The 26,559-nt window shown below is 53.7% G+C and overlaps 8 protein-coding genes and 1 non-coding gene across 9 annotated transcripts; 5 read left to right on the top strand and 4 right to left on the bottom strand.

Annotated features, from left to right (window-relative positions):
- Window positions 1-149: 149 nt before the first annotated feature.
- Window positions 150-3,344, top strand: CAOG_02149 (hypothetical protein). Its single transcript, XM_004348849.2, has 4 exons — window positions 150-193; window positions 786-1,279; window positions 1,373-2,297; window positions 2,466-3,344. The coding sequence occupies exons 1-4, from the start codon at window positions 177-179 to the stop codon at window positions 3,184-3,186; spliced, it is 2,157 nt and encodes a 718-aa protein (XP_004348899.2). The 5' UTR covers window positions 150-176; the 3' UTR covers window positions 3,187-3,344.
- Window positions 3,345-3,563: 219 nt separating this feature from the next.
- Window positions 3,564-5,800, top strand: CAOG_02148 (hypothetical protein). The gene is made up of 2 exons (XM_004348848.2): window positions 3,564-4,778; window positions 4,888-5,800. The coding sequence occupies exons 1-2, from the start codon at window positions 3,803-3,805 to the stop codon at window positions 5,691-5,693; spliced, it is 1,782 nt and encodes a 593-aa protein (XP_004348898.2). The 5' UTR covers window positions 3,564-3,802; the 3' UTR covers window positions 5,694-5,800.
- Window positions 5,801-5,941: 141 nt separating this feature from the next.
- Window positions 5,942-8,024, bottom strand: CAOG_02147 (hypothetical protein). Its single transcript, XM_004348847.2, has 3 exons — window positions 7,857-8,024; window positions 6,914-7,047; window positions 5,942-6,817 (listed from the first exon to the last, which is right to left on the bottom strand). Exons 1-3 carry the CDS (start codon window positions 7,903-7,905, stop codon window positions 6,104-6,106), a joined length of 897 nt encoding a protein of 298 aa, XP_004348897.2. The 5' UTR covers window positions 7,906-8,024; the 3' UTR covers window positions 5,942-6,103.
- A 3,248-nt stretch (window positions 8,025-11,272) lies between these two features.
- CAOG_09381 lies at window positions 11,273-11,343 on the bottom strand. The gene has a single exon. It is a non-coding gene; the product is annotated as a tRNA-Gly (tRNA).
- A 17-nt stretch (window positions 11,344-11,360) lies between these two features.
- Window positions 11,361-12,623, bottom strand: CAOG_02146 (hypothetical protein). The gene has a single exon (XM_004348846.2). The coding sequence runs from the start codon at window positions 12,450-12,452 to the stop codon at window positions 12,129-12,131; it is 324 nt and encodes a 107-aa protein (XP_004348896.1). The 5' UTR covers window positions 12,453-12,623; the 3' UTR covers window positions 11,361-12,128.
- Window positions 12,624-12,746: 123 nt separating this feature from the next.
- Window positions 12,747-16,277, top strand: CAOG_02145 (hypothetical protein). Its single transcript, XM_004348845.2, has 9 exons — window positions 12,747-12,921; window positions 13,205-13,304; window positions 13,647-13,839; window positions 14,039-14,184; window positions 14,289-14,366; window positions 14,465-14,674; window positions 14,767-14,849; window positions 14,961-15,766; window positions 15,878-16,277. The coding sequence occupies exons 3-9, from the start codon at window positions 13,749-13,751 to the stop codon at window positions 15,967-15,969; spliced, it is 1,506 nt and encodes a 501-aa protein (XP_004348895.2). The 5' UTR covers window positions 12,747-12,921; window positions 13,205-13,304; window positions 13,647-13,748; the 3' UTR covers window positions 15,970-16,277.
- A 166-nt stretch (window positions 16,278-16,443) lies between these two features.
- On the top strand, window positions 16,444-18,372 carry CAOG_02144 (hypothetical protein). The gene is made up of 2 exons (XM_004348844.2): window positions 16,444-16,466; window positions 16,667-18,372. Exon 2 carries the CDS (start codon window positions 16,684-16,686, stop codon window positions 18,073-18,075), a length of 1,392 nt encoding a protein of 463 aa, XP_004348894.1. The 5' UTR covers window positions 16,444-16,466; window positions 16,667-16,683; the 3' UTR covers window positions 18,076-18,372.
- On the bottom strand, window positions 18,351-21,512 carry CAOG_02143 (hypothetical protein). The gene is made up of 8 exons (XM_004348843.2): window positions 21,018-21,512; window positions 20,827-20,871; window positions 20,664-20,732; window positions 20,371-20,524; window positions 20,180-20,262; window positions 19,950-20,079; window positions 19,184-19,841; window positions 18,351-19,064 (listed from the first exon to the last, which is right to left on the bottom strand). The coding sequence occupies exons 1-8, from the start codon at window positions 21,450-21,452 to the stop codon at window positions 18,422-18,424; spliced, it is 2,217 nt and encodes a 738-aa protein (XP_004348893.1). The 5' UTR covers window positions 21,453-21,512; the 3' UTR covers window positions 18,351-18,421.
- Window positions 21,513-21,615: 103 nt separating this feature from the next.
- On the top strand, window positions 21,616-26,550 carry CAOG_02142 (hypothetical protein). Its single transcript, XM_004348842.2, has 2 exons — window positions 21,616-24,387; window positions 24,521-26,550. Exons 1-2 carry the CDS (start codon window positions 21,663-21,665, stop codon window positions 26,488-26,490), a joined length of 4,695 nt encoding a protein of 1,564 aa, XP_004348892.2. The 5' UTR covers window positions 21,616-21,662; the 3' UTR covers window positions 26,491-26,550.
- The last annotated feature ends 9 nt before the right edge of the window (window positions 26,551-26,559 follow it).

The raw sequence follows: 26,559 nt of genomic DNA, 5'->3' as shown, positions 1-26,559 counted from the left end.
GTCTGAGAAACACAATCACAAACACAGAAGCTAAGTGTTCAATACTGTACAATTGAATCCCGACTAAGCACCAGTGTCGCTCTCTCTCATACCAATAAGCGCCAGTACTAGTCTGCTTGCGTTTCGTCGCCAGTTTTCGTTTTGTGTTCCTAGAAGTGGATCACTTGCTGGATCAAATGGCAATTCGGTTAAGGTTGAATTCAAACTGGCTGAGATGCCGCAACTTTTCAACGCTCGACGCTCCCATATCGTGTTCATACCCCCCACCCCCATTCCTATCTAGTCGCTGATCATGGTCACTATTGCTTGGAGCTGGATCGACCATGGGCGTGAAGCATCAACGAGCGTCAAACGTCAAAACCCCCCCCCTCCTCTTTTGCCTCCCTTCCACGCCTCGCGCCACTGAAACCCGTTCAGAATGCAGTAACCATGACACTACACAGCTTGAGTCTCGATTCGAGGGAGCGAACGAGCGATCGCGGCTCGCGAGGTTGTTCGCATTGCTGCGTGATGAGTTTGACACATGAGGGATTGCTGCTCTCTCTCGCGGTCTCTCGCTCTCGCGTCTGCTGAGCGGTCATGCAGGCAGACTTACTCGCTCAGATGATGTTTCACCTCCGCTGTTAGAGGCGCACAGACGAGAAGAGACCCCCTTCCTTCAGCTCGCACATGCGAATGACACGTCTCAGCAACTTGACAACATCACTTTTACTATTCTTTTTGTGGCTGCCTGACTCACAAATTTTCTGCAAATTTGTCGATTGGTGTGTTTGGGATCCATGCAGAAGTTGTCTGAGACGAACCCGGCGAGACATTTTCTTGGCTGCACTGGTATTGGGCCTTCTGTACTTGGCAAGCACGCGTACTCATGGCTGGCCCAGCGTGGATCATCGAAGAGATTCCTCCGCGTACGCCGCCATTGAAAGTCACGCTGATACTCGTGTGCATCAGACGCTATCTGCAGCAACATCCAGGAGCGAAATTGCGAGCACCCCGACCAGCTTGTCAAACGCAACAACAGTGTGCACCCATTTTGTCTTTCGGCCCTCCGACCCTTCGACCACGAAAGCGGCGATCGATTGTTTCCGAGCAAGGCCAATACGCGTAGTACGATTGTTTGCCACAGACCCGCAAACAACCACTTTGCTCTCGCACAAAACAGCACGCGGCTTTGAAATGAACCTCAACAGGCATCGCATCAACATTACCTTCCCGGTCGACTGGCATATGAATCCTTTCAAGGATCGATCATGGCGAATGTGGTTGCATTCGTTAAAAGGTGAGCACGCTAGACCTGTCCAAACTTGTGATGATGCACCCACGGCACCCCCCCCCGTCGACTCACGCCTTTTGCACTGTGCGACTCCCTCAGACATGATCGGCCCTTCCCTCCGGGCATACGAAATGCACCCGGAGAATCCCAGCTATCTCCTCCTAGCCAAAGCATTCGCCATGGATTGGTGTGGCAAGTTTGGACATACTCGGCCCACACGGTGGGCATCGCTGCCACCACCATGGGTGGGCACAGCAGCGTTTGCCACGCGAGAGTACATTTGGTATGACATGGCAGTCAGCTCCCGCGCAGTGTTGCTCATGGGCTTGCTCCATTTCGGCGCCCATGCAGGTCCAGAAATCATGTCCGAGCACGAATTCGCCGAGCTGGCGACTTGCCAGCGTGAACAAGCATTGTTTCTCGCTGCACAAGACACCTACTTCTGGACCAATCATGGTCTATTTGCAGACACGGCGCTGTTTCTGGTGTCGCAATCCATGCCCTGGATTCATCCGGACGGAAGCAACTGGACTGACGTAGCGGCCGTGCGGTTTGCGAAAAATGTCGGAAACCTCATAGACACCGCCTCTGGCGTGCACAAGGAACATTCCGTGTCGTATCAAGGGGCAATGATCAATCTCATCGCGCTGACCGACCAGTTGGGACTGCTCAATCGCACAGCGCTCGGTTCCGACATTCTCGTTCGTATGCGACAAGCCTTGGGCTGGATGCTCACGCCAGATGATGCCCAGCCCGTGCCATTTGTCGGTGACACCTCCCTTGAAGAGTTTCTGAACGTTGCCAAGCCGCAGCATGAAGATGGCTTGGCGCCGCAGTCGTTCCCTCCGGTTGGCCTGGCGATAGTGAAACAGCTCTCAACCCAGAGTCACTTGTTCATGACGGCGTGGTTTTACTCGTGCACGCACAAGCATGCAGACGAGCTGTCGTTTGTGCTGACCGAGTTTGGGCGCCAGCTGATTGTCGATCCAGGCAAGTTTGCACACGTGAATACCGACCCAAACAGGTAAGTAGGCGTCGATTGTGCTTCGCTCTTCTGTGCGTGTGTTGGTTGTTGGCGCAACCTTGGGGTTGAATGACACGGGTGAAATGTTGACAAGAATGGCTTTGGTTGTGCGCGTTTTGATTGGATTTTCTTAATTTTTTTTTAATTTGTTGCTCGCTTACATCACAGAATGTACGCGCTCAGCCCACAAGCTCATAATGGCGTCACAGTAGACAAATCACCTTATACTGCCTGCCGCGAGTTTGGCAAACCGTACGGGTCGGCCATTCGGTTGGCCACGACCCATGACGGTTTTACCATTTTTGCTGGCGACAATCCGCTTCTGGCCACCCACCAAAGAGTCCACCACACTCGAATTCTCGTCTACAAGCCATCCAAGCTTTTGGTTGTCATTGACCACCTGGAGCCGAACGACACAGAGACAATGCATTCTTACACGCGACGCTTCCATTATGCGGAAAACGTCGCGCTCGTGAAGGACGCCAACACTTCGAAGAGTTACAACGCGTACTTTGGGCCAAAGGGCGATGGTGCGGACCCAGAGCTTGCCGCTAAGGTTGAGGACTGGTCGAGAACCGCCAACCAAACACGGCTCTCGCTGGTCAAAGCCCGCGTCAAGCCAGCATTGCAAGGGTGGATTTATCCATTGTTGCGAAAGCGCGTGCCTGCGTATGTTTCAGAGCAGACAACGCCAGCTCGAGGAAGCATCATTCTAGTAACTGCCATGAAAATCGCGCGACCTGCAGGCCTGGACAGATCGCCAGACCCTCTACCTTCTGCCAAATTGCTCAAACCGGTGACCTGGCAGCGCAACATCATTGGCACACCCTTCTACAACATTGAGCTGCAGCTCGATGGCATACCCTTCCGCATGAAAGTGAAACCTTGATGCTTGTCGGAGTTTGTTTGAATCTTTGCATATATTTTTTTTTTTACTTTCTTATCGCGATTCTGCCTTATCGCACGCATACCTCGTGACTGTCTTTTGTTGGCTCTAGTGCCATGACGTAAGCGCGCTGAACTTGCGAGCGCACCTTGTGTCCGTTGTCCGTGTGGCATTCTCGCAGCCACGCGCCCAGGTCCCCACAAAAAACACATAAAAAAGCAGCTCCACACCCCCTCTCACTCTCTCTCTCTCTCTCTCTCTCTCTCTCTCTCTCTCTTGCTAAATCGCTGTCGAGGATCTTCTTCTTCATCATCCATGCTGGATAACAACCATGAATTGTGTGTTCTCATTTATCGTCTGTCAGTCACTTCCAATCTCAGAGATCACTCTCTTTGGTTCAGTTTCAATTGCTCGAATCCCATCACACACGAGGGCCTTCCCTTCCTTCCATTCTCCTGTTCGACCTCCGCTCTCTCTCTCTCTCTCTCTCTCTCTCTCTGTCCTTTTTCTTTTCGTTTTCCGTCTCTTTTTTTTTGTTCGCTCACGTCTCTTTTTTTTTGTTCGCTCACCATTCATACCAAAGGTTCGATCACAAAGTCCCAACAGTTTGTGACAGAGTATGACAACCCCGCGGCAGTACCAGCTCTTGTCGCCGGCAGAGTCTGAATTCGACGCGTCGGGTTCGGACGACGAGTACGCGGTCGCCCCGAGCCTCCGCACAAGCCTCATTGCCCCGCTCGTTGCAAGCAGCAAGACTGCTGCGTCGCCTGGAGGCCGGTCGTCCGCAGTCGTAGCCGGCGACGGGGTCAACCCAGAGTCCACCTCCGACAGCAAGGCCCATCTCGCCGCCCACCATGGCGACGGTGATGGCGATAACGACGGCGCAGACCAGCAGCAGGTCATCCCGAATAGACACGCCAAGCTCGTGCTGATATCCATGTCGCTCGTCCAGGTCATGGCGTGCGCAGTCTATGCCATCATGGCGCCCTTCTTTGAGACGTTCGCCAAGAAGGACAAGGACGTATCAGAGTCCCTGTCTGGGCTCATCTTTGCCATCTTCTCGTTCAGCATCTTCCTCGTATCGCCGGCAACAGGCGCCATCATGAGCCGCATTGGCCGCAAGCGCGTCCTGATCATTGGCATGTGCGTGGAAGCGTTCGCCACCGTTGCGTTCGCCTTTGCCGACAAGGCTCCCTCGGGCGTACCGTTCGTGCTGACGTGCTTCTTTTTGCGCGGGCTGGCGGGCGTTGGCAATGCGCTCGTCTTGACGTCCGCATTGGCCATCGCCATCATGCACTTTCCGAACAGTCGCGGCATGATTATTGGCATTGGCGAGCTGTCGCAGGGCGTTGGCCTTCTGTCCAGTCCCCCAATCGGCGGCTTCCTCTACGACGCAGGAGGGTTTATGGCCCCGTTTCTCTTTGTCGGCGGCTTACTGCTACTGCTCATGCCGGTCGTCCTGTGGACGGAATTGCGCCCGACGACCGATGCAAGCACGGTGCGGAATATCGAAGCCGAGCCGCACACTCTTTCAAAGAAACGACCTCTCCGCTCTGTGCAAGTGGCGGACGGTGCCGGCGCGCCATCCTCGCATGGTATGCATTGCCTATTGGCCCAGCATTCTTTTTTTTTTTTCTCTCTCTCTTTTATTTTTTGTCGTTGTTGCTCACTCCTCCTGTGATTTGCTTCCTCCGACTGTACCAGATAATCTCTTGGACATTAACTCTTTCTCGGACTTTGACGACGTTCCGAGCATCGATATCAATTCGCTTGATGCCGAGAAGCTGCCGCTGCCCCAGCGTCCGGTTCGATTTGCTCCTGAGCCGACTCTGGGCTCAATGCTGCGAGTCCCACGCGTGTGGCTTGCATTGCTGTCGGTTGTGCTGACCATTTCGGCAGTCACCTTCTTTGACCCGACGCTGGCCGACTACTTTGGCGACAAGAAGCGGTTTGGATACAGCTCTGGCATCATCGGCCTCATGTTCCTTGCGATGTCCGGTACCTATGCCCTGTTCGCTCCCGTGGCGGGCCATTTTGCCGACAAGAATGGGCATTCGCTCATCATGATGGCGCTCGGCTCTTTCGGGGCTGCCATTTGCTACCTGCTGATTGGTCCCTCGCCCATGTTTGATTCCTTCATGCCCGTCCCGGTCGAGTGGCTGGAATGGATTGCAATGCTCTTGCTTGGCGCCGCCATGTCACTCATCGTTGTGCCCAGCGGGCCTGAAATGATTTCAGTGTGCAAAAAGTTTGACCAGGGCGACAAGCTCAGCGATCTCATTGCCGGTCTGCTGGCGTCATCCGGGTCCCTCGGCCAAGCTATTGGCCCTCTCTGTGGCGGTGCGATCGCACCCACATGGGGCTTTCCATGGGGCACGAGCCTTTTTGGATTCATGCTGATTGGCATGGGCGCGATACAGATGGTCGTACTCGGAGTCACGCGTGGCCTTGAGCGCAAGCGCAAAGCCGAGTCTTCTGAATACGAGCGACAGCACTTGCTTGCAGAGTAGCGCGACGATCGCGCCGTCCATTTTTGATACCAATGTCTTAATTTTGTTATGTACCAGTTATTTGTCCCAAACACATTGTAGTTCTTGAACAATGTTTAGTGTCTCGATTTTCGACTGTTTTTCGGCTTTCTTTTTCTCAGGCTCGCAGTGTGTTGAAACTTTTCAGGCTCTTCGGGCGTCGTGGGTCACTGAAAAAGACGCGGAATCTAAAGACTGAACGTATTTCAGATCGACAGACAACGCGTTGATGGATAATGAAGCGTGTATTCAATTAAGCAAAGAAACATAATTTGACATAAAGACATGAGCCACGGTCTCAAAACCTGCAGCCTTATGAAGAGTAGAGGTAAAATCAAAAAAGTTTTACAAGAAAAAGCTCAAAATCAAGTGAATGGGCGAAAAAAGTTGACTTAGCCTGAACGGGCAGCATCGAGTTGCACACGCGCAGTGTGGACCAAGTCGGACTCTTTGTTGGAGAGAGGGTTGCCGGACGAAGTGAGGTTGGAAATGTACGACTCGAGCAGGTTGATGCGCATCGAGGTCGGATACTGGTCAAGCGACATGAAGACAAGATCGCCGGGCACCATAAAGCGCATGGCAATGCACGGCTTTGGGGTGCGCAGAGGGAAAAAGTCGGGGTTGTTCAGACTAGAGGCATTGTTGGCCAGGTGAAACTCGCCAATCATCAGTCCCTTGTTAACGAATTCGGCTTTGAGTTCGTTCTGCACGCTATCAATGAGGAGCGGTGCGTCTGCCAGCGACATGTAAGGGAAGGTCACGACAATCGCCTTGTATGAAACAAGAGGCCCTTGGCGGGGCTCGAGCTGCAGAAACTTGTCGGGGAAGCCGCGCATCAGCTCGACAATCTGGTCCTTGGTGGTGGCTGGGGTCGTCGTCACCGATCCAACGTAAATCGAGTCCTTTTTCAAGCCGGTCGGCACAAAAGGGCAGGTCGGGCCTTTCCGGCCGAGCGCCGGGTGCGGCTTGCCGAGGAAATCCTGCAAATAGTTAAAGCAGCCCTGCAGCGCCTGCACGTCTTCGTTCTCGGACGGACGTTGTGCAGGTGGTGTTGCCAAGCGTGAGGACATCATGGATGCGAAAGGGCACGAAGCGGCGGGCCATGACTGAGGCGAAAGAATAATGTTTTCAAAGTTAGGATGGTGTGTTTTGGCGACATCTTGTGTTTTCTCTCTCTCTCTCTCTATTGTGTTGCATTTTACCTGCATGTCTGAGGGCGAGCGCTCGAGCATTTCAATCTGGTGAATCGCATCAGCTTGGTCTGCAGTCTCGTGCGCAAGGAACATTGCCTTGAGCTCGCTGGCAGTGAACAGCTTTGGCATTTCGAGTTTTCCATCTGATCGAGATCCAGATCAAGTAGTGTCAAACCACAACCAAGAGTGAGCCACACACACACAGAGTCCATTATAAAGTTGTGTGCAAGCTGAGCGTGCTCGTGTGATGGAGAATCTCGATTTGGAGACTACAGCTAATAATTCTCGCGCCATTTTTGTGACCTCCTTTTGGTGTGTTTGCTTTGCCTCGGATCTCCTCGATGAAACTCTCTCTCTCTGATGCAGCCGATCAACCGATGGATTCGTATTCTCCACGCCATAGTTAGTCCGCGCCTCGGGATTGTGATTTTGGTTTTTTTAACACCAGCCGATGCCATGGTGCCATTTCGTCGGCTTTCATCACTTTCATCGCCTTCCGTTCCCCTCTTCCGCTTCCGCTTTTGATTTTTTTTTCCTTGTTGCTTTTGCTTTTGTCAATGGCGATGATGATCGTCTCGTCGTATTTAAAGTAGCAATCACGCTGCGAATCGAGACCCCCGACGAGCTCTGTGCGCAAAAGAGTGAAGCCATCCAACAAAAGCCGACAAAACGAGCAACGCGATTGGCTTGTAATGACAGCTGGCGAGTTGGGCGCTTTTGACTCACTCCCACGCGCCGCAGCACCCGCTACACTGCAGCAGCAACTCACACGCTCACTGGGTGTTTCGCTCATGGACATAGAATAGTTGACAAAGGGGGAAGGCGGGCGCGGGCGTGGGGGGGAACAAAGTGGGACTCGGAGGAACGAGTGGTTGCTGCGGAGCGGAGCGGGATTTTCAAACATTTTGGATGATGGGAGAGTTTGTGTCATGTTTGAGAAAAGGGGACGTACCTGAAGAGCCGCAGGGACGGGCCTGAGTGTGTGCGGAGGCTGCTTGCATTGTGGAGGGAGCGGCGGAGGAGGAGTCGCGCGGGGCTGCTGGTGTTGCTGGGACGGAAGGGCGCTGCTGCAAAGTAGACACGGCGGATTTGGGTTTGGATTTGGATTTGGATTTGGATTGCCCTCGTGCTCCTGAGACCAAGGCGAAAGCGACCACGGCGGACAGCAGCAGCAGCAGCGCCCATGACAGGGTGGCGGTCGGCAGCGCTTCTAGTGGAGAGGCCAGTGCTGTGGCAAGCGTGGCAGAGGCAATTGCGACCGTGTTGTTGTCGTTGCTAGCGGTCGCGACCAATCCAATCAGCGGCGAGTTGCCACCTGAGCTACTCCTGCTGCAAGCGTCTGCCATTTGTTTGCTTATGTGTGTGTGTGCTTGGATCAATTCGGATAATGTCGACGATGATCTCGCGTTTGTGGCAAGTCAAAGAAGAGGAGTGGGAATGAAATAAAACAAAAAATAACAAAAAAGCTCAAAAAAAAGCTCGAAAAGACAAAAAAAAAATTGGACTGAATCTGTTTCACACAAATCCTTGCACAACCAACAGAGATCGTCAACCCCACGCGTATCTTCCGCTTAGTGCAATGGTCCGAGTGAGTATCGAAGAGATGGAAGAATGTGAACGAAGATGTCATGAGACTGTTGTTGTTGTTGTTGTTGTTGTTGTTGTTGTTGTAACTCATGATGCTGTGAAGGCAAGGTTGCCGCGTGTCGGGATGGTCGTGTGGCTTTGTCGCCTGTTCATTCGCTGGGGCTGCTTTCCTTTTGTCAGCTTTGTTCATTTCGTGTTGACGTCCTTGCGTGTGGCTGCATGGGAAAAAAAAGTGCCACATTCAGATCCAGTTCAACCAGGCGTCTCCTGCTCCTGTTGCTGCCGCCGTTCCGTTCTCTATGACGCTGCGCACTTGCTTCGATGGACGAAATTATTCTGAGTATTGGAGCACCTCTGCGAACTTTGAATAGTCGGACGCTGCCTCGCAGACCCGGTACATCGGCGATACCCTTGTTGTGTCGAGCGACGAAGATTGGACGCCATATTTTCCTTTGTTCCGCTTCTTCCTACCGATAAATCCACTAGTAAATCATACGAAATATAGTTTCAAGTCAATTGTATATTGATTGGCTGCCCCCGTATTCCTGTGCGACATGAAGCGATGAATTGCGATTTACGGCGATTTTTCATAGCTCGATTCCCCCACTCCATTCCCATTTATTGTGAAATATTTGAGAGATCTGAAAATAGTCTGATTGAAATATCACTTTATCATGATGAGTCGTGTTCAAGGGTGCGGGTCTGTGATTTCGTGATTCAGAAACTACAAGTGTTCAATGCTGAAACAGAAAGGCGAAACGACGCCGCTCCGCCCTCCACGAAATTTTCACTAAACCAATCCATAGATGTACTGTGTCGTGGACTTGACACCCTTGTTGAAAGGGATTCACTCAAGAATCGATAACAACGACAGCACAGTCTACCCGTGTCGCTTCAAATCGGTGAGGTAACGTCGATTGATTGATACAAAATGCGCAATGACAGCTATCCAAAAGCATCCAAATACACCAGAATATGCTAAATCCTCATTAACTACCACCGGCTAACCTCGCCGGCTGGACGGACGCAAACTCGGGTCCTGACACTCTACTCCATCTCCGACAGACCTCCGCTGTGCTGGATACGGTATTGCGGCTACACCGCACAGAAACAAAACACACTTCCTACAACTTCCCCATCGTTACACCAGCCTGACAAAACACACACAAATAATATGAACCAACAAGCTTGTTCCTTGACCCAAGAGGTAGAGACCGCCTAACTTGTTCATGCGAAGAGCACCTTGCGTCTCAACAGCCAAACGCACGTATCCATGTTCACAGCCTTCTTCAATCCCAGCTCTGGCTCTCCAGCACCTTTCCGTTGGACCTTCTTGTCCCAGTGTTATGGAGACCAACCAGGCATGGCAATTCCTTCGAACGACTTGTCCTTCCATGACCGACCGCGTTGGTGGAAAACCCACATGGCTTCTTCCAATCTTGCAACTTGACGATCGCCTCCACCCGAGGCGCGTCGACGTCTTCACGCGTCTACGCTCTTGGGCGACTTGACTACACTTGTTCATCTCGCGGCTGGCGGCGCGCGCGAGGCCTGCTACTTGGAACACGGCTCGGACCAAGCAGCACGAGACCGCGTGGACCTGCACTTCCTTCGACCGCCACAGCTTCAGCGGCCGAGTGCCAGAGTCCACCTCACCATCACCGATCACATCCAACCGACGTCAGGTGGCCCTCATTGATTGCGCATTATGTGAGACTCCGATTCCCACGGGTTGGGGCTTAGAGCTATTGGCCAGGTAACGTCGATTGATTGATACAAAATGCGCAATGACAGCTATCCAAAAGCATCCAAATACACCAGAATATGCTAAATCCTCATTAACTACCACCGGCTAACCTCGCCGGCTGGACGGACGCAAACTCGGGTCCTGACATCAAGAATCGATAACAACGACACTGCACAACAGTCTACCCGTGTCGCTTCAAATCGGTGAGCCATCTTTGGTTTTTCGTTTTCGTGTTCTATCAACCTTTGTCCAACATCTCATCCAAATTGCTCACTGCCTTGCTGCTGCAGTGATGCAGCGTGCCACACAGGCAGCCTTCTGTCGTCGGGCTTCGACCTGCCCTGGTTCAGCTTCTGAAGAGAACAGCTGCGGAGCTGGCCGCCAACCTGCCTTTTACCTACAAAACCCTTCTGCCAGTCATGGGGCCCGCTTTCTTCGACATGGTCAAAGGCATTCCCTTTGAAGAGCTCGAGGCCTCTTTGCGCGAAACGCGAGCCATGTTTGAATCAGCCGCCAAGAAGAAATCGTCCAGCAGCAGTCCGAACAGCAAGCACTCCCCAGAGCAGCGACGCTCTCCCTTATGTCAAAGCTTTGGCGTGAAGCCTGTGCAATGAGATTTCCGCACTTGGTTTTGTCTGAGAAGCCTTCAATACCAATAGCCTCGACCAGCAACATACGCCAGTCGCCAAGCTTTTCGCGCCCAAAAGTTCTCGGGATTTTCCTGTGCGTTTCGATTGTTACTCTCAGAAGCAGCGATTGTTATCATGCTCTAGGCATTGCTTGCGTTGCACTGTTTATTGATGGTTGATGGATTGAGCTCGGCGAAGTGCGACCGACGTCTTGAACTTTCGCTCACTTTTCAATGAACAAAGACCAAAAGAACAGTTATCAAAGGTTAGGAACCCGCCACAGTCTTCTGATCAGTGTTGTTGTACTTGTCAGATGTGAGGTGGGAAAGAGTTTAGGGAGAGAGCCGACAAAAAAAAAAAAAGAAAAAAAAAAAAAAAAAAAAGCAAAAAAAAAGCAAAAAAACGTGCGAACGCCGAGAATCGGACTCGGGTCAAGTCGTTGGCAACGACCTATTCTGCCACTGAACCACGTTCGCATTTCTTGTTGTACTGTCGATGGGCAATTCGTAACTTGTGAAAAATATTGGCGCTCGCAGTTGAGCAAACTCGACGAGCCGTTCAGACCCATCATGGAATTCAGGGCAAACAAGCAATAATTCGTTCAGTTAAATGCAATATGGATGGAATGGTACCCACAAACAACCATATCGCCCAAAACCAAACCAAAAACAAAACAAAAACAAAAACGCCATCGATCCAACGCAACACAGCAGTACGACAGCCTCGAAATGATCACGAAGCGAGGCATCCTCAACCTCAGAGGCCCGAATTGCTGTTTATGATGACACCGGCGGCGAAAGCACAAGAAGCCTCGACAGCAACTGCGGTTTCAGCGCAACGAAGACCATCATGGAATTGTGGCACGCCGTCTGAGACGCAGTGGCAGGAGGTACCAGCAGCACTAGCACCAGCCCTGAAAATTTGCTTTTGGCAAGCGGGGTGCGAGACCAACGCAGCAGCTCGAACAAGTCCAAGCCGAAAGAAGTGTTTTTGCTGCACCGGGCTCACAAGTCACACTGGTCAATCAAACCACAGGGACCAAGTAACGCGATGAACATTATGTCCATTGCGGCAGGAGAAGGGCCGGTGGGATTTCGATCCATCATGGATCGCAATGGGACGACTTGAGCCGACGTTCATGTTGTCGATTGTGGAGTACTTCTTATTACGCCATCAAACGAGGGATTCACGCGCAGCAGCAGCGTGTCGACGTTGCCGAATAGAGACAGTAGCCGGAAAGGAGCAATAGGAGTGGAATGGTTTAGGCACCGCTGGCCGACAGCCATTGAACGGGAGGCATCGGGAGCGCCGAGGCCTTCGGAGGAGCACAAAACGGACCGGCATACCGCTGTGGCTGAGCTGCTGGCGCAGTGGCTCCATCGCGGTGCATTGATGCGCAAGCCTTGACCTTGCCTTGCAACTGAGCTGTCGAAACTCTAGCAATGACAGGCATAGCGTCGGCGGTGGGAGGCTGGGACAAGGGTGCTTGAGCCTCAGCGGCAATTCTCGACGATGATGTCACTTGGAGCGTTGTTGTTTTGAGCGGTTTGCTGGCACCAGCTGACTTGTTGCGGACGGGGGCCATAGGGATGTTTGTTTGATGTTGATGATGATGATAATGAAACACGAACTTGTACAAAGCAATGGATATTCCACAAGGACGACGCAGGGGGCACACGGCACGAGAGCGTTGGGACGAAATTGAAAAAAAGTAACGCAGACGCGATGCGAAACGAAAAACCAAAAAAAAAAAAAAGACAAGTGATCGCTTGCTCTGTTTCGCATTGAGGAAATCACGACTTGTACTTGTGTTTGAGTGGACCCGAGCTTATTCCAACGCACCATGGCATGATGCGTTGTCTGGTTTCACATGGAAACAGTCTACTTTTTTTTTTCATTTCATTTTTGATTGTATTTTTTCAATGTCCGCAACGGCTTTGGCTCCAGCAACGGCCACGATCGCCACTGTTGTGCCTGCGACTGCGACGGTGGTCGACGACAGTGTTCCGCTGTACTGCATTGTCGAAGGCACCCAGAAGATTGAAGATCACACGGTAAACCAAAGGACCAGCGTGCCGTTCGAGAGTGAACGAGTTTCGCATTGATTGAGAGTTTCGCATTGATTGAGCGATGATGACAATCACCAATAATAACTCTATGATGATGACTTTTTTTTTTTTTTTTTTTTTTTTTTTTTTTTGAAGCGCCCAGCGTGACTCGATTCCTTGTTTCCCCCCCTTTTTTCCTTCTCTGTTGCTCGTTCGCTTTTGCGCTGCTCGTTCAGCAAGATTCGCTGTTGTTCATGCATCTGACATTGTTCGTTCTTTGCAACGCCAGGAGTACGTGCTGCGCGTCCAGCGTGGGGCCAAACAAGGACAACTGCTGGCGCGTTGCAAAGCGCTACAGCGACTTTGACCTGCTTCACGATCGCATCCAGGTAAGACGCGTTGAAGGGAGAGAGAGGGAGAGAGATGTGACACAACTACTTTGCTCTGTGGTTACGGCCAGTCTCGCGCGTCGGGGGAGAGGGGAGGGGGGTCCAACCCCCAATCACCGACAGTAGTATGATTTGTCTCAGTTCATCCCTGTTCGTGTCACTTGTTCCCCCTCGACGAGGTCGTGTCGTTCGCTGCTGTTTTGGTGCGATACGTCAGCAAGAACAATCCAACTTCCACTCCCCTTTCTGTTGATGGCGATCGACGACGTGCCCACTTTGCCCTTCAACAAAAAGTTGCCTCACAGTTGCTCTTCCTTCTGCTTCGCTTTGTTCCATGCACAGCCGCTCTTCCCCAGGAAGAATCTCCCGCTTCCACCCAAGAAAGTGTTTGGCAACCTGACGCGAGAGTTTATCGAAGAGCGCCGCCGAGGCTTGCAGGTCTATATGGAGGCAGTCATGAGCTTCCCACCGCTCGCCACCCTGCAAGAAGTCAAGGCGTTCCTTGATCCCAACAACTACAACAGGAGCTTTGATGGTACGTTGAGTTACTTTGCTGTTTGACTCTCGTGTGTGTGTGTGTGTGTCGGGGTCTTGCTCCAAAACAGACAACAACAACAGCTAAAAAAAAACAACCCAACATTGCCAAACGACTGTCGGTGTCGTGCTCATCCCTCTGCGCATCCCACGCCATTCTCATTGTTCCTTGACACTTTTGTTTTTGCTGTTGCCTGTAGAGGAAGCTTTGCGCGATGCTTCAATGTTCCTTCGCTCCCAACCCACCTGGGCCATTCGCGAACCTCTGCATCGCATGGGCTCCCGCATTCGCAAGCATTACTACTTGTTCTCTGGCCCAGGAAGTGACCGACAGCTGCTCGAATGGGTAAAACAATGCCAACCTCTTTTGCTGTGACGTTGCATTGATTGCATCCTCGTACGTTTCCAGCACGATGCAAATCTCTCACTTGGCTGTCACCGCACCGACAGGTCGACCAAACGCCAGAACTGCCGCTACCAACCGATAAAATTGCTGGCTTGTTCAAACATGTATACATGGCCCTCAAGGTAATCACCAGCAACCATTCAGTTGACTCAAAATCTGCTTCTCAGAAGCACCTCTTCTCACACTCCTCCTCTGGATTGAAAATTTCTCTTGCTTGTAGCACGTCACTTGCGTCTACCCAATTTCCTTCATCGACTATCGATCCGGAGCCCTTGTCATTCGCGATATCTGCGCCATGGGATCGCTTAAGGATCGTATCTACAACTGCTCCAAACCTCGCAACCCATTCATGCTCAAGTACTTTGCGGATGCTCGAGGCACGGAACTCAATGATGTTACGATTCGGCGATATGGCCGCCAACTGCTGGAGGTGAGTGTCGAGTCGCGTTTGTCTTCTCCTTGCGACCTTCACAGGCACGCTTGTTTGTCAACTTGACTCACCGTTTGCTGGCTTGATGACAGGCTCTCAAATTCCTCCATTTGAATAACATCCCGTTCGGCCATCTTCACTCTGGCAACATTCTACTTGATGGGGACGTCTGCAAGTAAGTGGCCAGCGCACTTTCTTTTGCCCACAAAGACATTCTTGTTTGTCTCACGTGCTTGCCTTCTTCCTTTCTCTTCTTTCCTCTCACTCCACTACTCTTGACTCACAGGCTCACCGATATTGAAAACGGTCTTCTCGGCGTCCCTTCAAAGCATCGACCACACCTGATGCTGCTGCGCAAAATCTCGTCCCTTCCCATGGCAGACGTCTACTCTTTCGGACACGTTCTGTACGAAATGTGCACGGGCTTTGAACTGTACGACCACATCCTGCCACCCGATTGGAAGCCATTACCCAGCACGTCGCCGCAGCTCAAGGAGATCATCGAGTCCATCCTGTCCGAGACTGCGTGCAAGAATGGCACGCTGCCGACCGTGGATCAGCTCATTGAAAACCCTTACTTTGCCGAGGCGCCGGCTGCCTCGACCCTGGATCGCACCCTCATCAAAATGCGCGATTCCGTCAAGGAAGCCATGCGCGTGGCATGCAGCAACCTGGATGCCAAGTTGGTCGAGGAGCAAAAGCGTGCCAGCCAGTACCGACGCCTGGAGCGAGAGGCCGAAAAGAAGCAGGAAGAAAAGGTCCAGGAGATGTCCGCCGACCCCAAAGTTCGCAAATCGCTGCGTCGCAAGAAGCTTGCCGAAGCCACGGCGGCCAACAATGGTGAAACGGTCAGTTTCGCAGACCAGCTGAGCAGCTCTGGCTCGCTCTCGTCCATCCCGTCGACGTCCTCCTCATCGAGCTCACGCCCGGCTTCCGTCAGTCGGCAACCGTCCACCGTCACTGCTGCGTCCGCTCCCGCTCCCGTCTCAAGACAAGCGTCCGCGGCCAGCATGCCTGCTGCGCCACCGCCACCGTCCGGCGCACCCGCTCCGCCTCCGCCGCCACCAGCCGGCATGCCAGCTCCTCAGCCCGGTATGGCCTCGATTCGTTTTGGTCTGCGGTTTTCTTGTTTGGTAAATGCCTTTGCTTTTCGGTTGACTGACTTTTGGTTTTTTTTTTGTGTGTGTGTGGTTGGTTTTGCAGCTCGTGGTGCTCTCCTTTCATCCATTACTGGTTTCAACAAGTCTGGTCTTTCCAAGACCAAGACGAATGACCGCAGTGCGCCCAAGGTTTAGAGGCCAGCAACCGTGTGACCCGGAGTTTGCGGAGAAACTATTTTTTAAAACATGGGAGTTTTGTGTCTTGTGTCGGTGTGCTTTGTGTTTGCGTGTCCAACGCTTTTCTTCTCGGACGATTTTTGGTTCTTGTACCGGACCTCGGGACGGTATGAATGGAGCGGATGAAGCGTCGAGGCGTCGTTGTCTAATCGCATTGGTGATTGTTCTTTTCGGTTGTGTTTGTCGGCAGTTTGATGAGTAAAAACTCGTTTAGTCTCATCTTTTCCAACAGCTGGTTGACGCTCAGTTTGATTGCTGAATACAGGCTTGGAGCATACAGCATTTGACTCTTGCGGTAGGAGAGGAATTGCAAGTCAACTGTTCTTCTGCGCATTCTCCGCTTTCCTTCAACTTCAACTTTGATCGTCTCCGTTGTCCATTCATTCGTATCTTTTCTATTGTTATAATAGACATTCATTCATCCAGTCCAGTCCTTTTGTACGTACTTTGCTGTGGTAATGTTCATGTTCACAACAACGCCGTTTGTTGAATTTGACTGGAAATCCATTACGTTTTTTTTTTTCAAAAACACCAACGCTCTTGTTTTTTTTTGCTGACCTGGCATTACTACGTCTGTTCCTGGGTGCACCCCAGGCGCTTCACCTCACACAACCCTTCCTCACGTCAACGTTACTGTTTTTTTCATCCACGACAGAGCGCACCACATCCACGATGACTGCCGCGCGCACTTCCCGTCGGCGGTCGGCGGTACCGCTCGTGACCGCATCCACTTTGGGCCTTCTGCTCCTCGCTGCCGCCGGTTTCGCCGCTCCAGCTGCCGCCGCTGCTGCTGCTGACAAGGCAAACGCTGCGTATTCGTACTGCCAGGCAAACTTCCCAGACCCGGCAAGCTACCCGCTGCCGTCGGGCTCGCACGCGGGCGCCAAGCTCAAGCAAGTCCAGCTCATTACGCGCCACGGAGACCGCACGCCCGTCAACATCATGCCCGACGACGCGGCAACATACAACCTGTGCAGCGAGTTTGCCGTGTCGGGCATGACCTCGAACGACGGCTCGGCTACCCTGACCCAGGCGAATGTGCTCAAATTCCCGCTGCTCGATAAGGCGAATCCTTATCAGGACGCCATTTGGCAAGGAAACTGCATTGATGGCCAGCTCACGTCCAAGGGCATCACTCAGCTGCGCACTCTGGGCTCGCAGTTGCGCGGCATCTATGTGGACAAGCTCAAGTTCCTGGAGGGCGACTACATGCCTGCAACCCCGACCTTGTACGCGCGCAGCACCGACTACTGGCGCACCCAGCAGTCTGCCGAAAGCCTGCTGTCAGGCCTCTTCCCCACCCTGAAGGGCGAGCTCTATCCCGTCCCGCTGCACACCGTCCCGAGCTCGGCCGAAACCATGGCCTCGAATCCCGGCGCCTGCCCCAACCTTGCAACCGTGCAAGCCTTGATGTCCGCGTCTGCTGGCTGGCAAAACCACTTGTCCAGCAACCAGGCCTTGCTGGATCGCCTCAACACCGCGTTCGACACGGACTGGCAGGGCGGTTTTGATCACTTTTTCGACAACCTGCAGGTGCGCACGTGCAACAACCTGCCTCTTCCATGCTCTCGCCAGAATCCAGGCACCCCGTGTGTGTCGGCCCAGGACGCACAGAGCACGTTCGCCTTGGGCGACTGGGAGTACGCCTACACCTTCCTCAACTACAACCAGACCGTGATGGCCAAGCTTGGCATTGGCGCATTCTCGGCCACGCTTCGCGACACGCTCCAGTCTGCCGTGAGCGGAAACAAGTCCCAGTACAACTTTTACTACTATTCGGGCCACGACAGCACCATCGGCGCTGTTCTGGGCGCCTTTAACATTTCTGGCTGGCGCTGGCCGCCGTACGCGTCCAACATCCAGATCGAGCTGTGGCAGGATGTCAACGGCGAGTTCTTTGTGCGCGTCTTCTACAATGGCGATCTGCAGCAGCTCCCTGCCTGCCCGTCGACCGAGTGCCCCGCTTCCACCTGGATTGCCTACATGAACACTGTCATCCCTTCCAATTTCGCTGCCGATTGCATGTTTGATACGCGATCACGTCGATTTGGCCACGGGCATTAACAGAAGCAGTGTGCCAGAAACAACAACAACAACAAAAGAGAGTGTTGTGGAGCGGTTGGGCCGTGATTTTTGGGTTGGTCGACGGCCTTCCAGCGTGAAAACGTCGTCCCGAGTTTGCACCTCAACCGCCGTTCTCTGTCTTGTTTTGATTTTGTTTTGCTTGTTTGATTATTTTTTCTCGAAAAGAGGTTGTCGGTGCTTATCTTTGCTGGAATGTTTGTCATACTCGTGTTCGACGTGAACAACGTTTTTCGAACAAAGCAAAGAAAAAAAAACCTAATCGTTTTATCACTTGGGCAACCCTACAAGCCAACATACAACATGCAACACGATTTAAATATACAGCTCACAAGGTCGTGAGAATGCGGAGGCGATCGCCGAGAGCAGTGACACCAATGGTTTGCAGATGCACATCGGTCAACGCTTTCCATGCACGCTTGTCAATGTGCTCGCGACCAAAGATGGGCGCGAGATGCTCAAGCTTGAGCTTGGCCAGTCTACGCAGGACACTGGGATTGCACTGACTGGCGTAGGCACGCTGCTCTTGCTCGGAAAAGTCGACATCAGCGGGCCGGCGCGCCAGCAGCTTGGCAAACTCGTGGCACCACAAGTCCTTTTGCTGCTGCTTGTACTCGGCATCCATGTTGGTCAGCATGACACGGAGCTCGCCCTCGCGAGCGCGCTGCTGTTCGACCAACATGCACATCTTGTGGTAGAGACGATGCTGCTCTTCGGTCAACAAATCGACATCAGCGTCATTCCGCTCATCGCGTTTCTGGCGCACGATAACCGCAAGGCGACCGAGATCCTCTTGCAGGGTGAAAATGTCCATGTTGATCTGCTGGTACATGGCGTCTCGCGCAAACTGCCATTGAACAAACTCTTCTTGGTATCGCGATTGGTCTGCTTGGAGTTTGTCATGCAGAGCCTTGGCCCGATCTGCCTTGTCCGTCAGAGTGCCATCAACAAACTTTTGGAACTCGGCTTGCCTGCGAACGCGCACGTGAAATTGAAAATCGCGGGAGATTTGGCCAAAAAAAAAAATACTAAGTTTCAAAATGTGCCAGCGAACAAAACCCCCCCCCCCACATCCCTCCGACAAACTTACATTTGCTCGGCGCGCTTGGCAGCGGCTGCCTTTTCTTGTTCGTAGGCCACGCGGGAAGCTTCCATTTTCTCCTCGGCAGCTTCGCGCTCATGCAGCGCCCGACGCATTTCATCAAGGCGACGCTTTTCCGACGCATCGCATGCACGTGCAATCTCAGCCTCAAGCAGCTTCTTGTCTTTCTGAATCCGCTCTTGGATGGCCAAGCCAATTCGCTCCTCTTCGAGACGGATGAGCGAAATTTGAATGGCAGAGCTCTCGACGTTGCTGGCGTTGAGGATTTGCTCGATGAGCAGCTTCTGTTGCTGAAGCTGCGTTTTCATGTGCGCCGTGGCCATCACTTCCGAGTGGCGGTCGTTCTCTGCGAGCACCGCGGCAAAATTTTGCGACCTCAGTTCGCGCATGTGGTCGTCGAGGGCGCGTTGCTGGCGCACCTGCTCCTCAAACTCGCGATCGCGATCCAGCTGGCGCTGTTGCACACGCTCCTTTTCAAGCTGGCGCTCTCGCATGTGCCGCTCAATCAGGGCCTCGTCCTCTGCCTGCTTTGCTTGTGTGAATGAGAGCGCCGACACTTGGCCCGACGAGGTCACAAACCCTGGCGACGCTTGCGCCACGTCGGCCATCACGACATGGGTCTGCAGCACATATTCCACTCCTTTCGCTGTAGATGAAACGTGGAAACAATGACAAGAAAAGGGTAAGCTGCTATGTGGGGAGAGGGACGAGAGGCCTTTTTGAAAAAAAAAAAAAGTCGAGAGATTCTTGGTACCTGTGCATAGAGCCTGCATGATTGCGCGAGTGCCCAATGCAATCACATTCTGCTGAGGAAAGTCGAGAGAATGATTCCCGATCAGATCCAGCTCTTGGAGCGTGGTCATTTGGTACATGTTGGCCGGCAGCTGCAGAGCACAACAGCCAAAATCAGATTTCAGAACAAAGACGGTCCACGGCGCCAGAAAAAAAAAGGTACTTCCCCCTCCAATGTCAGTGGTATCTTACTTGGGTCAAAAAGTTGTCGCGCAAGTCCAACGAAAGCAGTTGGAGTGAGAGGATTTCCTGCGGCAGGTGTGTCAGTTGGTTGTCTAAAGTGTGCCAAACACAATACGAGCATTGGTATCAACGTGAGGCTATGAATGCAAAGAAGGGAGGTACCATCCAGTGTGATTGGGGGGGGGCGCGGCGTGTCCTACCTCGCAGACGAAGGGCGTAAAGTCGTGACAGGTTGCCAATTTGGGGCGGGAGCGAGCGAATGTGATTGAACGACAAGTCCAACGACTTTAAGGAGACAAGTTGACCAATCTCGGGGGGAATGACTTCGAGTCCATTGCGATGCAAGTCCAAGATCTGTCTCGAGAGAGCAGAGCAGCGCAGAGCAGAACAGCGCGGTGGTGAATGAAGAGCAAAATTACACGAGAATGAATGCTTCAGAGTGCTGAAACCTCTCCATAAACAAAAACAATGACGGAAAACAAAACGACAATACCGTCAGCTTGGTGAGCTGCGCAATGGACGGCGGGAGCACTGCAATCCGGTTGGAGTGTGCCAGCAAGATCTGCACCGTTCACAAGTCAGCCAAACCGCACTTTACTTTAGCCTTTTTGCCTTCAACAATAGGAAGGAAAAAAGAGACTGGTTGCTTGCCGTACGTCTTTGCGGAATGTGTTACACGTCGCATTTGTCTCTGAAGGCAACTATCAACCAACCCAAAGAAGCAAGCATTGGTTCAGATTGAGTGGAGCAAAAGCAAGCCGCATCGACGAGAATTCAAAACCACTCTTTCTCAAACACTCCAACACACCCCAACACACACATACACACATTGTACATCCATCTATACCTCATCAATGCCACACTCGGACAGGTCGAGGATGTTGGTAGGAGCATTCTGCGACTCCCAGATGCGCTTGGCGGCCTTGTCGCTGGCTTCCTTGGCGGCGGCCTTGCTCAGCCTGCGCTCTTCCTTGCTCTCCTTGACCTTGCTGGGGCTCAGCCTGCTCAGCGACATGGCCGACATGACTGCTCCGGCAACCGACGTCGGACTGGCACTTCGAGCACGAAGCTTGCTTCCGTCGCCGCTGCTGCTGCTGCTGCTGCTGCTGTTCCCAGCATTGCCTCCTCCTGCTGCTGGTCCCGCTCCAGGCACTTGCAAGTGGGAACCGACAGGCTGGTGGTGTGCGTCGGCAGCAGAGGCAGCAGAGGCAGCAGAGGCAGCGTCGGTCGAGTGCGCTGGGTGGCTGTCGCTGGGAGACCGCTTGCGGAAAATGTTGCGCATTCCCGTTCTGAGCAACCAAGAAAATAAAGAAGACTGAAATCCGAGCTTGCTGGATGATGAATAGTCGTACGAGAATTACCGCCTTTTTTTGTATGGAGTTTGCATTGAGAACGAAGCTTTTCCATTCTTTTTTTTTTTTTTTTTTTTTTTTGTTGTTGTTCTACTTTTTGACTTGATTTCAGCACAGCGTAGAAAAGCAAACACAAATCAATGCTGAGCTGTGCTCGACTGGTGCTGGTGGAGCAGCAACAGCAGCAGCGGCAGAGCAGGATGGCTGCTGCGGCATTGCATGGATTGGGATCAAGAGCAGCCAGTCAGGCCGCAGCCGCTACCACGCCACCATCAAGCCAGCACGCGACGACTCCAACTACGACGACTAGCCATACTCTGAACCATGCCACGACTATGACTGCGACTGAAGCGAGCGGTGGTCAGAATGGGACGAGTGGGACGACGAGCGAGGCTGCAGACGCACGCGGCCAGGCGAGCACGAGCCAAGAAGACCAGCAGCCGCCCAAGGCCAGGTCCAAGTCCAAGTCACAGCCGAGCTCCATTGCCGCAAAGAGCAGGGGCAACGTGCAAAACCCGCAGGTGCTGCTCGGGAAGGTCGCTGCGGTGCCCACAGGGCGGCTGTCGGCAGAGCGGTTGCTCGCGCTCAAGCTCTTTGCAAAGGCGAGATCGCACGTTGGCGTCAAGTGGCGCAACCCAACCGCGGCCCAGCTCGGCATCCCGGGACGGAGGACTGTTCTTGACAGAGATGGCCGGGCGGCTGCACCGCGCAAGCTCGCGTTCAACACGCTGCCGACGTTCTCGCAGGAAGGCGCCAAGCAGGCCGCGGCGTTGGCAGACACCAATCTGGCACGCTCCCACTTGGCTGTCGTGAAGCACGTAGTGCGTGCTCGTCGCTACGCCAAGGCGCAGGCGCGAGCTGCCGAGCGCAACGCCCGCGAACAGGCCTCGAAGTCAGCAATTCCGTCGTCTGGTGAAACACAACCATCTGCCGCGAGCAGCATCGCCCCTCTCGCGTCTGACACGCCAGTAGCAAAAGCTTCAAACGATAGCAAGGCTGCTACTACATCTGCCGTGGAAACTGATTCCTCGACAGAAGCACGCAAGCTGGCCAAGCAGCAGCAACAACATCAACAACAATCAGCCGCACCGCGAAAAAACAAAAGCCGAGCACCACGCATTCCACACAACTCGCCGTCCTGGACGGCCGTGCACATGGCCACAGTTGCAGCAGAAGCAGAGGAACGATTGCACTTTGCACGGACGCTGCAAGTACCAGCGTTGCCGACCAAGAGCGCTCCGGCCAATCCCAGGGCCATGAATGCCAACTCACTGACCTATCCGTTCCCATTTACACTCAAGCAGGTCCCCGTGCGTCCGCACTCGGCCAATCCAACGGCACCGCACGGAGTAAGCCCGCCTTCAGCTCACAGACGAATCACTCATGACGTACAGGCCATGATGCACCAATTGAACATTATGCCTGGGTGGTGGAAGCCAGCGGCTAGTAATGCCAAGAAGGGTGTTCTCGCAATACAAACAGCCCGTGAGCGTCGGTTGGCGACAAGGGCCCAAACGGCTCTCTCCAAGCGCCAATTTATTGGCAAACTCATCGCGCTTGCCCATGAATTTGGGCAAAATGCAACGACCGGGTCGACGGCGGCCACTCCCATCATCGGCAAAAAATCGGCAGCCAACAACAAAGAATCGGCTGCCAACGACAAAGAATCGGCTGCCAACAACAAAGAAACAAGCAAACAATCAGCTCCCAAAGAGGCTCCCGAACAACCCGAACAATTCAACCCCCTCCCACTCGTAGACTTGCCCTCCCAACCTGCCGGCAGTCTAACGTTTGCGCAGGCTCGGCCCGCTTTCAAATACTTGCATCGCAATCATCTGTTCGCATTGGAGCGTGCCCAGCGCCGTGAGTTGGTGCTTAAAACAAAGCCTCAACAGTCTGTGACAGCTCCCTCCCAATCTGCTGCCGCCGAGAAAATGGCAGCCCAACTCGCCTCTGCAGTCAAACAACTATCATCCCCACTCGCTCAACGAACGCTCAGTGCTGATTTGCGGTGGGATCAAGCTTCCGCTCGCGATTTATTGGCAGATCTGTCGTTACCGATGCCCCATGACCCGCTAACAACACCAATCTGGTCGCTCGCAACGTCCGATTCGAGCAACGTGCCGCCGCCCACGTCCGACGCGCTGTTGCTTGCTGTCAGCACACTGCTTAATAGCCAAGCGCACGCGACGGGTTTGACGCTTCCAGCCGAGGCCCGTTCCACCGCGCAGGGGAGCCAGCTTTCGGTTCCTGCGTCATCGACTGAGGCCGAGGCGGTGCCAGCTAGCCCGATCAGCCAGGACGTACCTGCACTGACCAGGATGGTGCAAGACCTTGATGCTTCGTTGGGCTTTTCTCCCGCCAAGCCGTTCGCTGCAGATAGTAACGGGCGGATTGTCCAAGATCTCAACCAGCCAAACACGACCCGCTACGACCGCGAGGTGAATGCTTTTGCACGTCTGTACAGCGCCATGACTCGAGCGCAGATCCAGGCGCTTGCCTCGAACGAGTTTAGCGAGTTTTTCGCCTCCACCACTTCAGCGGTTTCGGACGAGTTGGCCGCCAAGACGACTTCCAAGCTCCTTCAAGTCGTCAGCGAGGGGTTGCAAGATGCCCTGGTTCCTGAAGACGCAATCATGGTGCTCGAACGGCGCACTTTGTACTACTTCCTTGGCCGCGATCGGGCATATGCTCTGCTTGCGGAGGTCTTTGTGGAAAACGGGCGCGCGGACTTTATGGTGTCGCACATTCTCAAGCATTTCCTTCCTTCCATTCCCAGTCAGTTCCGCATTTCCTCTTCCCAAACTTGCACCACGTTGGTCCAGAAGCTCTGCGACGCCGGAGATCTCAAGTCTGCTGTTTCTGGTAAGTTGTGGTTTGGTTGTGTATTGGTGCGCCTAGCCATCTGCTGTGATTTCGGGGGAGGAGGAGGACGTGGTGGTGGTGGAAGAATTGTTAGTTTGTTTGCTGACTCGAGGCGCTCAATATTTGACATCAGTCTACGAAGCTCTCGTGGCCCGACAGTTGAACTCGATTTCTCGCCGGTTGGTTCGCCCAATCACAACTGCATATGCTGCGCTCGGCCAGCTCGAGTCCGCAAAGCAGTTCTTGGCAACCTCTGCGTTTGCAGACAACCGGTCGACCAACCACGCTTCAATCGTTCCGCTGGTGCTGCTAGCGCCGCGCTCACCTTTGGCTTCGTTCACGGTCAAGGAGGCCCGAGACGCCATTGACTGGACGCTGCGCATGATGACTCAGGCCCAACAGGCCCATTTGGCGTTTGGGCGAATGCAACTCTTGCGCTCTGCGTTGCAGGCATGTGGTGAGGCTGGGCGCAAGTGCGAGCAGACCCTGTTTGGCACCGTTCACGCGTCTGCCACTGAACGAGATGCCGCGATCGCCGCTGCCTGTGCTTTCTTGACGTCCGCGGCTTCACAGTGGTCGCCAAACTCTGCGCCCGCTTCCGCAGCCTTCTCGGCGACTGCAGCCACCGCTGTGATCAAACTCGCCAACCACACGAGCTCAAGCAGACCACCCAACCGCGTTTCTGTCGATCTTGCGACTCATCTCATTGCTGCCGCGCCCACTTCGACCGACCTCATGAAGGTTGTCTGCCACATCGTTGCCTCCGGGTGCACCTTCTCCGACCAAGTGTTTGCTCACTTGGTGGCCTCCGCCCAACGCCTCCGATGCTTGCGCCTGCCCGCTTTAGTCATTGCAGCCCATGTCCAGCAAGGCCGCAGCGTGCCGACGACGGCAGCATCCCACCTCATCACCCTGCTCGGTCTGCACACCGACGACGCTACTGCGGTGCAAGCGATCAAAGACCTGGCGACCGTTTTGCATCAAGCCGACTACCAGCTGTCCGCTAGCGCGTATGGCGCTATTTTGAAAGCGGCTGCTCGTGACGTGGAGCCAGAATCACACCTTCGCAACGTGTGGCGGCAGCTCAACGGTGCTGCGCACCACGAGCACGTGCGTTCGCACGGATTGCAAGCGCTGCTCGTTGCGGCAGGACAGTCAACCAGCCTGCAGGCCGAGTTTCGACATTGCTTTGATGTTGTAACGCGTCGCTTTGGTCCCGACGGTACGTATTTGCATCGTCACCGACAGCGCACGCTTGCCAACCCCGGGTTTGCGAAGACTCTGTTTGGAGTGGAGCACGATGCCTTCTTGAAGCCAAGCTGGCGCGTCGCTTCCGCACTGGTATCGGGGGCTAGCCACCAGCCAGACCAACTGGACATGGCTGTGCGCGCGTATCGCCATCTCATGCAAACCAAATGGGTCTTTGGCGCTGAGGGGTTTGATTTGAACACTGCCCAGCCAATGTTGATGGGCTGCACCCTGACGGCCAGCGGGCTCCCATCGATTCCCCTGGCTCGACGGACCACCACCAGTCGCCGATGGATTTCGGCTTCGCTCGCGCGCACCATCCAGCTCGAGCGCGGGTCTCTGATGCCGCAGTCCGCCTTGTCGAGCAGCTTGCCCGCGTCCTTTGTAATTCGGGCTTACACAAGCCTCGTGCAAATGGTCAACAGTGCTACCTCGGCGCATGCGGCCAGCAACGCAGTCTTGGCGATTGCTTTTGCCATCCAGGCAGACCTGCCAGTGGCACCCTTGTCGCAGTTCTACGAAGTCCAAAATCCCGCCTGCTCGCTTCAAGTTGCTCTGTTCGGTCTGCTCCAACGGCTGCAGGCACACCGCGGAAGGTCACCGGCACCCCGCTCTCAAAACGCGCTCATTCGGGAGATGAACGCCATTGCGCGCGCTCGTCGGTATCTTGCCAGTCTTCGCGCTAGTGCTTGGCATGCCCCGTCACAGCCCTTCCTCTTGCTGCTTGCGACCGTTCTCCGCAGTGCCATTGATCAGTCACGCATGTCCCCGGTTCCCGTCATGTCCCGACTCCTTCCTGTGGCTCGGCGTACACCGAGCACACCGCGCCCCGCTTCCCAGTCTGCCACTGTCTGATGTGCTGCTGGTCTGTACTGTACTTTTTCTGTATGAATTCACAAATTTATGAAAGATTGAAAAAATTTA

This window comes from Capsaspora owczarzaki (assembly GCF_000151315.2).
Source record: "Capsaspora owczarzaki ATCC 30864 unplaced genomic scaffold supercont2.3, whole genome shotgun sequence".
Lineage (NCBI taxonomy): Eukaryota > Filasterea > Ministeriida > Capsasporidae > Capsaspora > Capsaspora owczarzaki.
This window is presented reverse-complemented; position numbering and strand designations above follow the sequence as displayed.

What these genes read in the sequence shown, in the direction of transcription:
- CAOG_02146 (XM_004348846.2), bottom strand. Translation starts at nt 12,452, where the DNA reads ATGGCCCCCGTCCGCAACAAGTCAGCTGGTGCCAGCAAACCGCTCAAA.
- CAOG_02145 (XM_004348845.2), top strand. Translation starts at nt 13,749, where the DNA reads ATGGAGGCAGTCATGAGCTTCCCACCGCTCGCCACCCTGCAAGAAGTC. An exon ending in CTACAACAGGAGCTTTGATG is followed by an intron (nt 13,840 to 14,038) that starts GTACGTTGAGTT and finishes TGTTGCCTGTAG; the next exon opens with AGGAAGCTTTGCGCGATGCT. An exon ending in CATGCCAGCTCCTCAGCCCG is followed by an intron (nt 15,767 to 15,877) that starts GTATGGCCTCGA and finishes TTGGTTTTGCAG; the next exon opens with CTCGTGGTGCTCTCCTTTCA.
- CAOG_02144 (XM_004348844.2), top strand. Translation starts at nt 16,684, where the DNA reads ATGACTGCCGCGCGCACTTCCCGTCGGCGGTCGGCGGTACCGCTCGTG.
- CAOG_02149 (XM_004348849.2), top strand. An exon ending in GTGGTTGCATTCGTTAAAAG is followed by an intron (nt 1,280 to 1,372) that starts GTGAGCACGCTA and finishes CGACTCCCTCAG; the next exon opens with ACATGATCGGCCCTTCCCTC. An exon ending in GTGAATACCGACCCAAACAG is followed by an intron (nt 2,298 to 2,465) that starts GTAAGTAGGCGT and finishes CTTACATCACAG; the next exon opens with AATGTACGCGCTCAGCCCAC.
- CAOG_02147 (XM_004348847.2), bottom strand. Translation starts at nt 7,905, where the DNA reads ATGCAAGCAGCCTCCGCACACACTCAGGCCCGTCCCTGCGGCTCTTCA. An exon ending in CCGTCCCTGCGGCTCTTCAG is followed by an intron (nt 7,048 to 7,856) that starts GTACGTCCCCTT and finishes GATCTCGATCAG; the next exon opens with ATGGAAAACTCGAAATGCCA. An exon ending in GCTCGCCCTCAGACATGCAG is followed by an intron (nt 6,818 to 6,913) that starts GTAAAATGCAAC and finishes CTTTCGCCTCAG; the next exon opens with TCATGGCCCGCCGCTTCGTG.
- CAOG_02148 (XM_004348848.2), top strand. Translation starts at nt 3,803, where the DNA reads ATGACAACCCCGCGGCAGTACCAGCTCTTGTCGCCGGCAGAGTCTGAA. An exon ending in CGGCGCGCCATCCTCGCATG is followed by an intron (nt 4,779 to 4,887) that starts GTATGCATTGCC and finishes CGACTGTACCAG; the next exon opens with ATAATCTCTTGGACATTAAC.
- CAOG_02142 (XM_004348842.2), top strand. Translation starts at nt 21,663, where the DNA reads ATGCTGAGCTGTGCTCGACTGGTGCTGGTGGAGCAGCAACAGCAGCAG. An exon ending in TCTCAAGTCTGCTGTTTCTG is followed by an intron (nt 24,388 to 24,520) that starts GTAAGTTGTGGT and finishes ATTTGACATCAG; the next exon opens with TCTACGAAGCTCTCGTGGCC.
- CAOG_02143 (XM_004348843.2), bottom strand. Translation starts at nt 21,452, where the DNA reads ATGCGCAACATTTTCCGCAAGCGGTCTCCCAGCGACAGCCACCCAGCG. An exon ending in CCGAGTGTGGCATTGATGAG is followed by an intron (nt 20,872 to 21,017) that starts GTATAGATGGAT and finishes GTTGGTTGATAG; the next exon opens with TTGCCTTCAGAGACAAATGC. An exon ending in CGCAGCTCACCAAGCTGACG is followed by an intron (nt 20,525 to 20,663) that starts GTATTGTCGTTT and finishes CTCTCGAGACAG; the next exon opens with ATCTTGGACTTGCATCGCAA.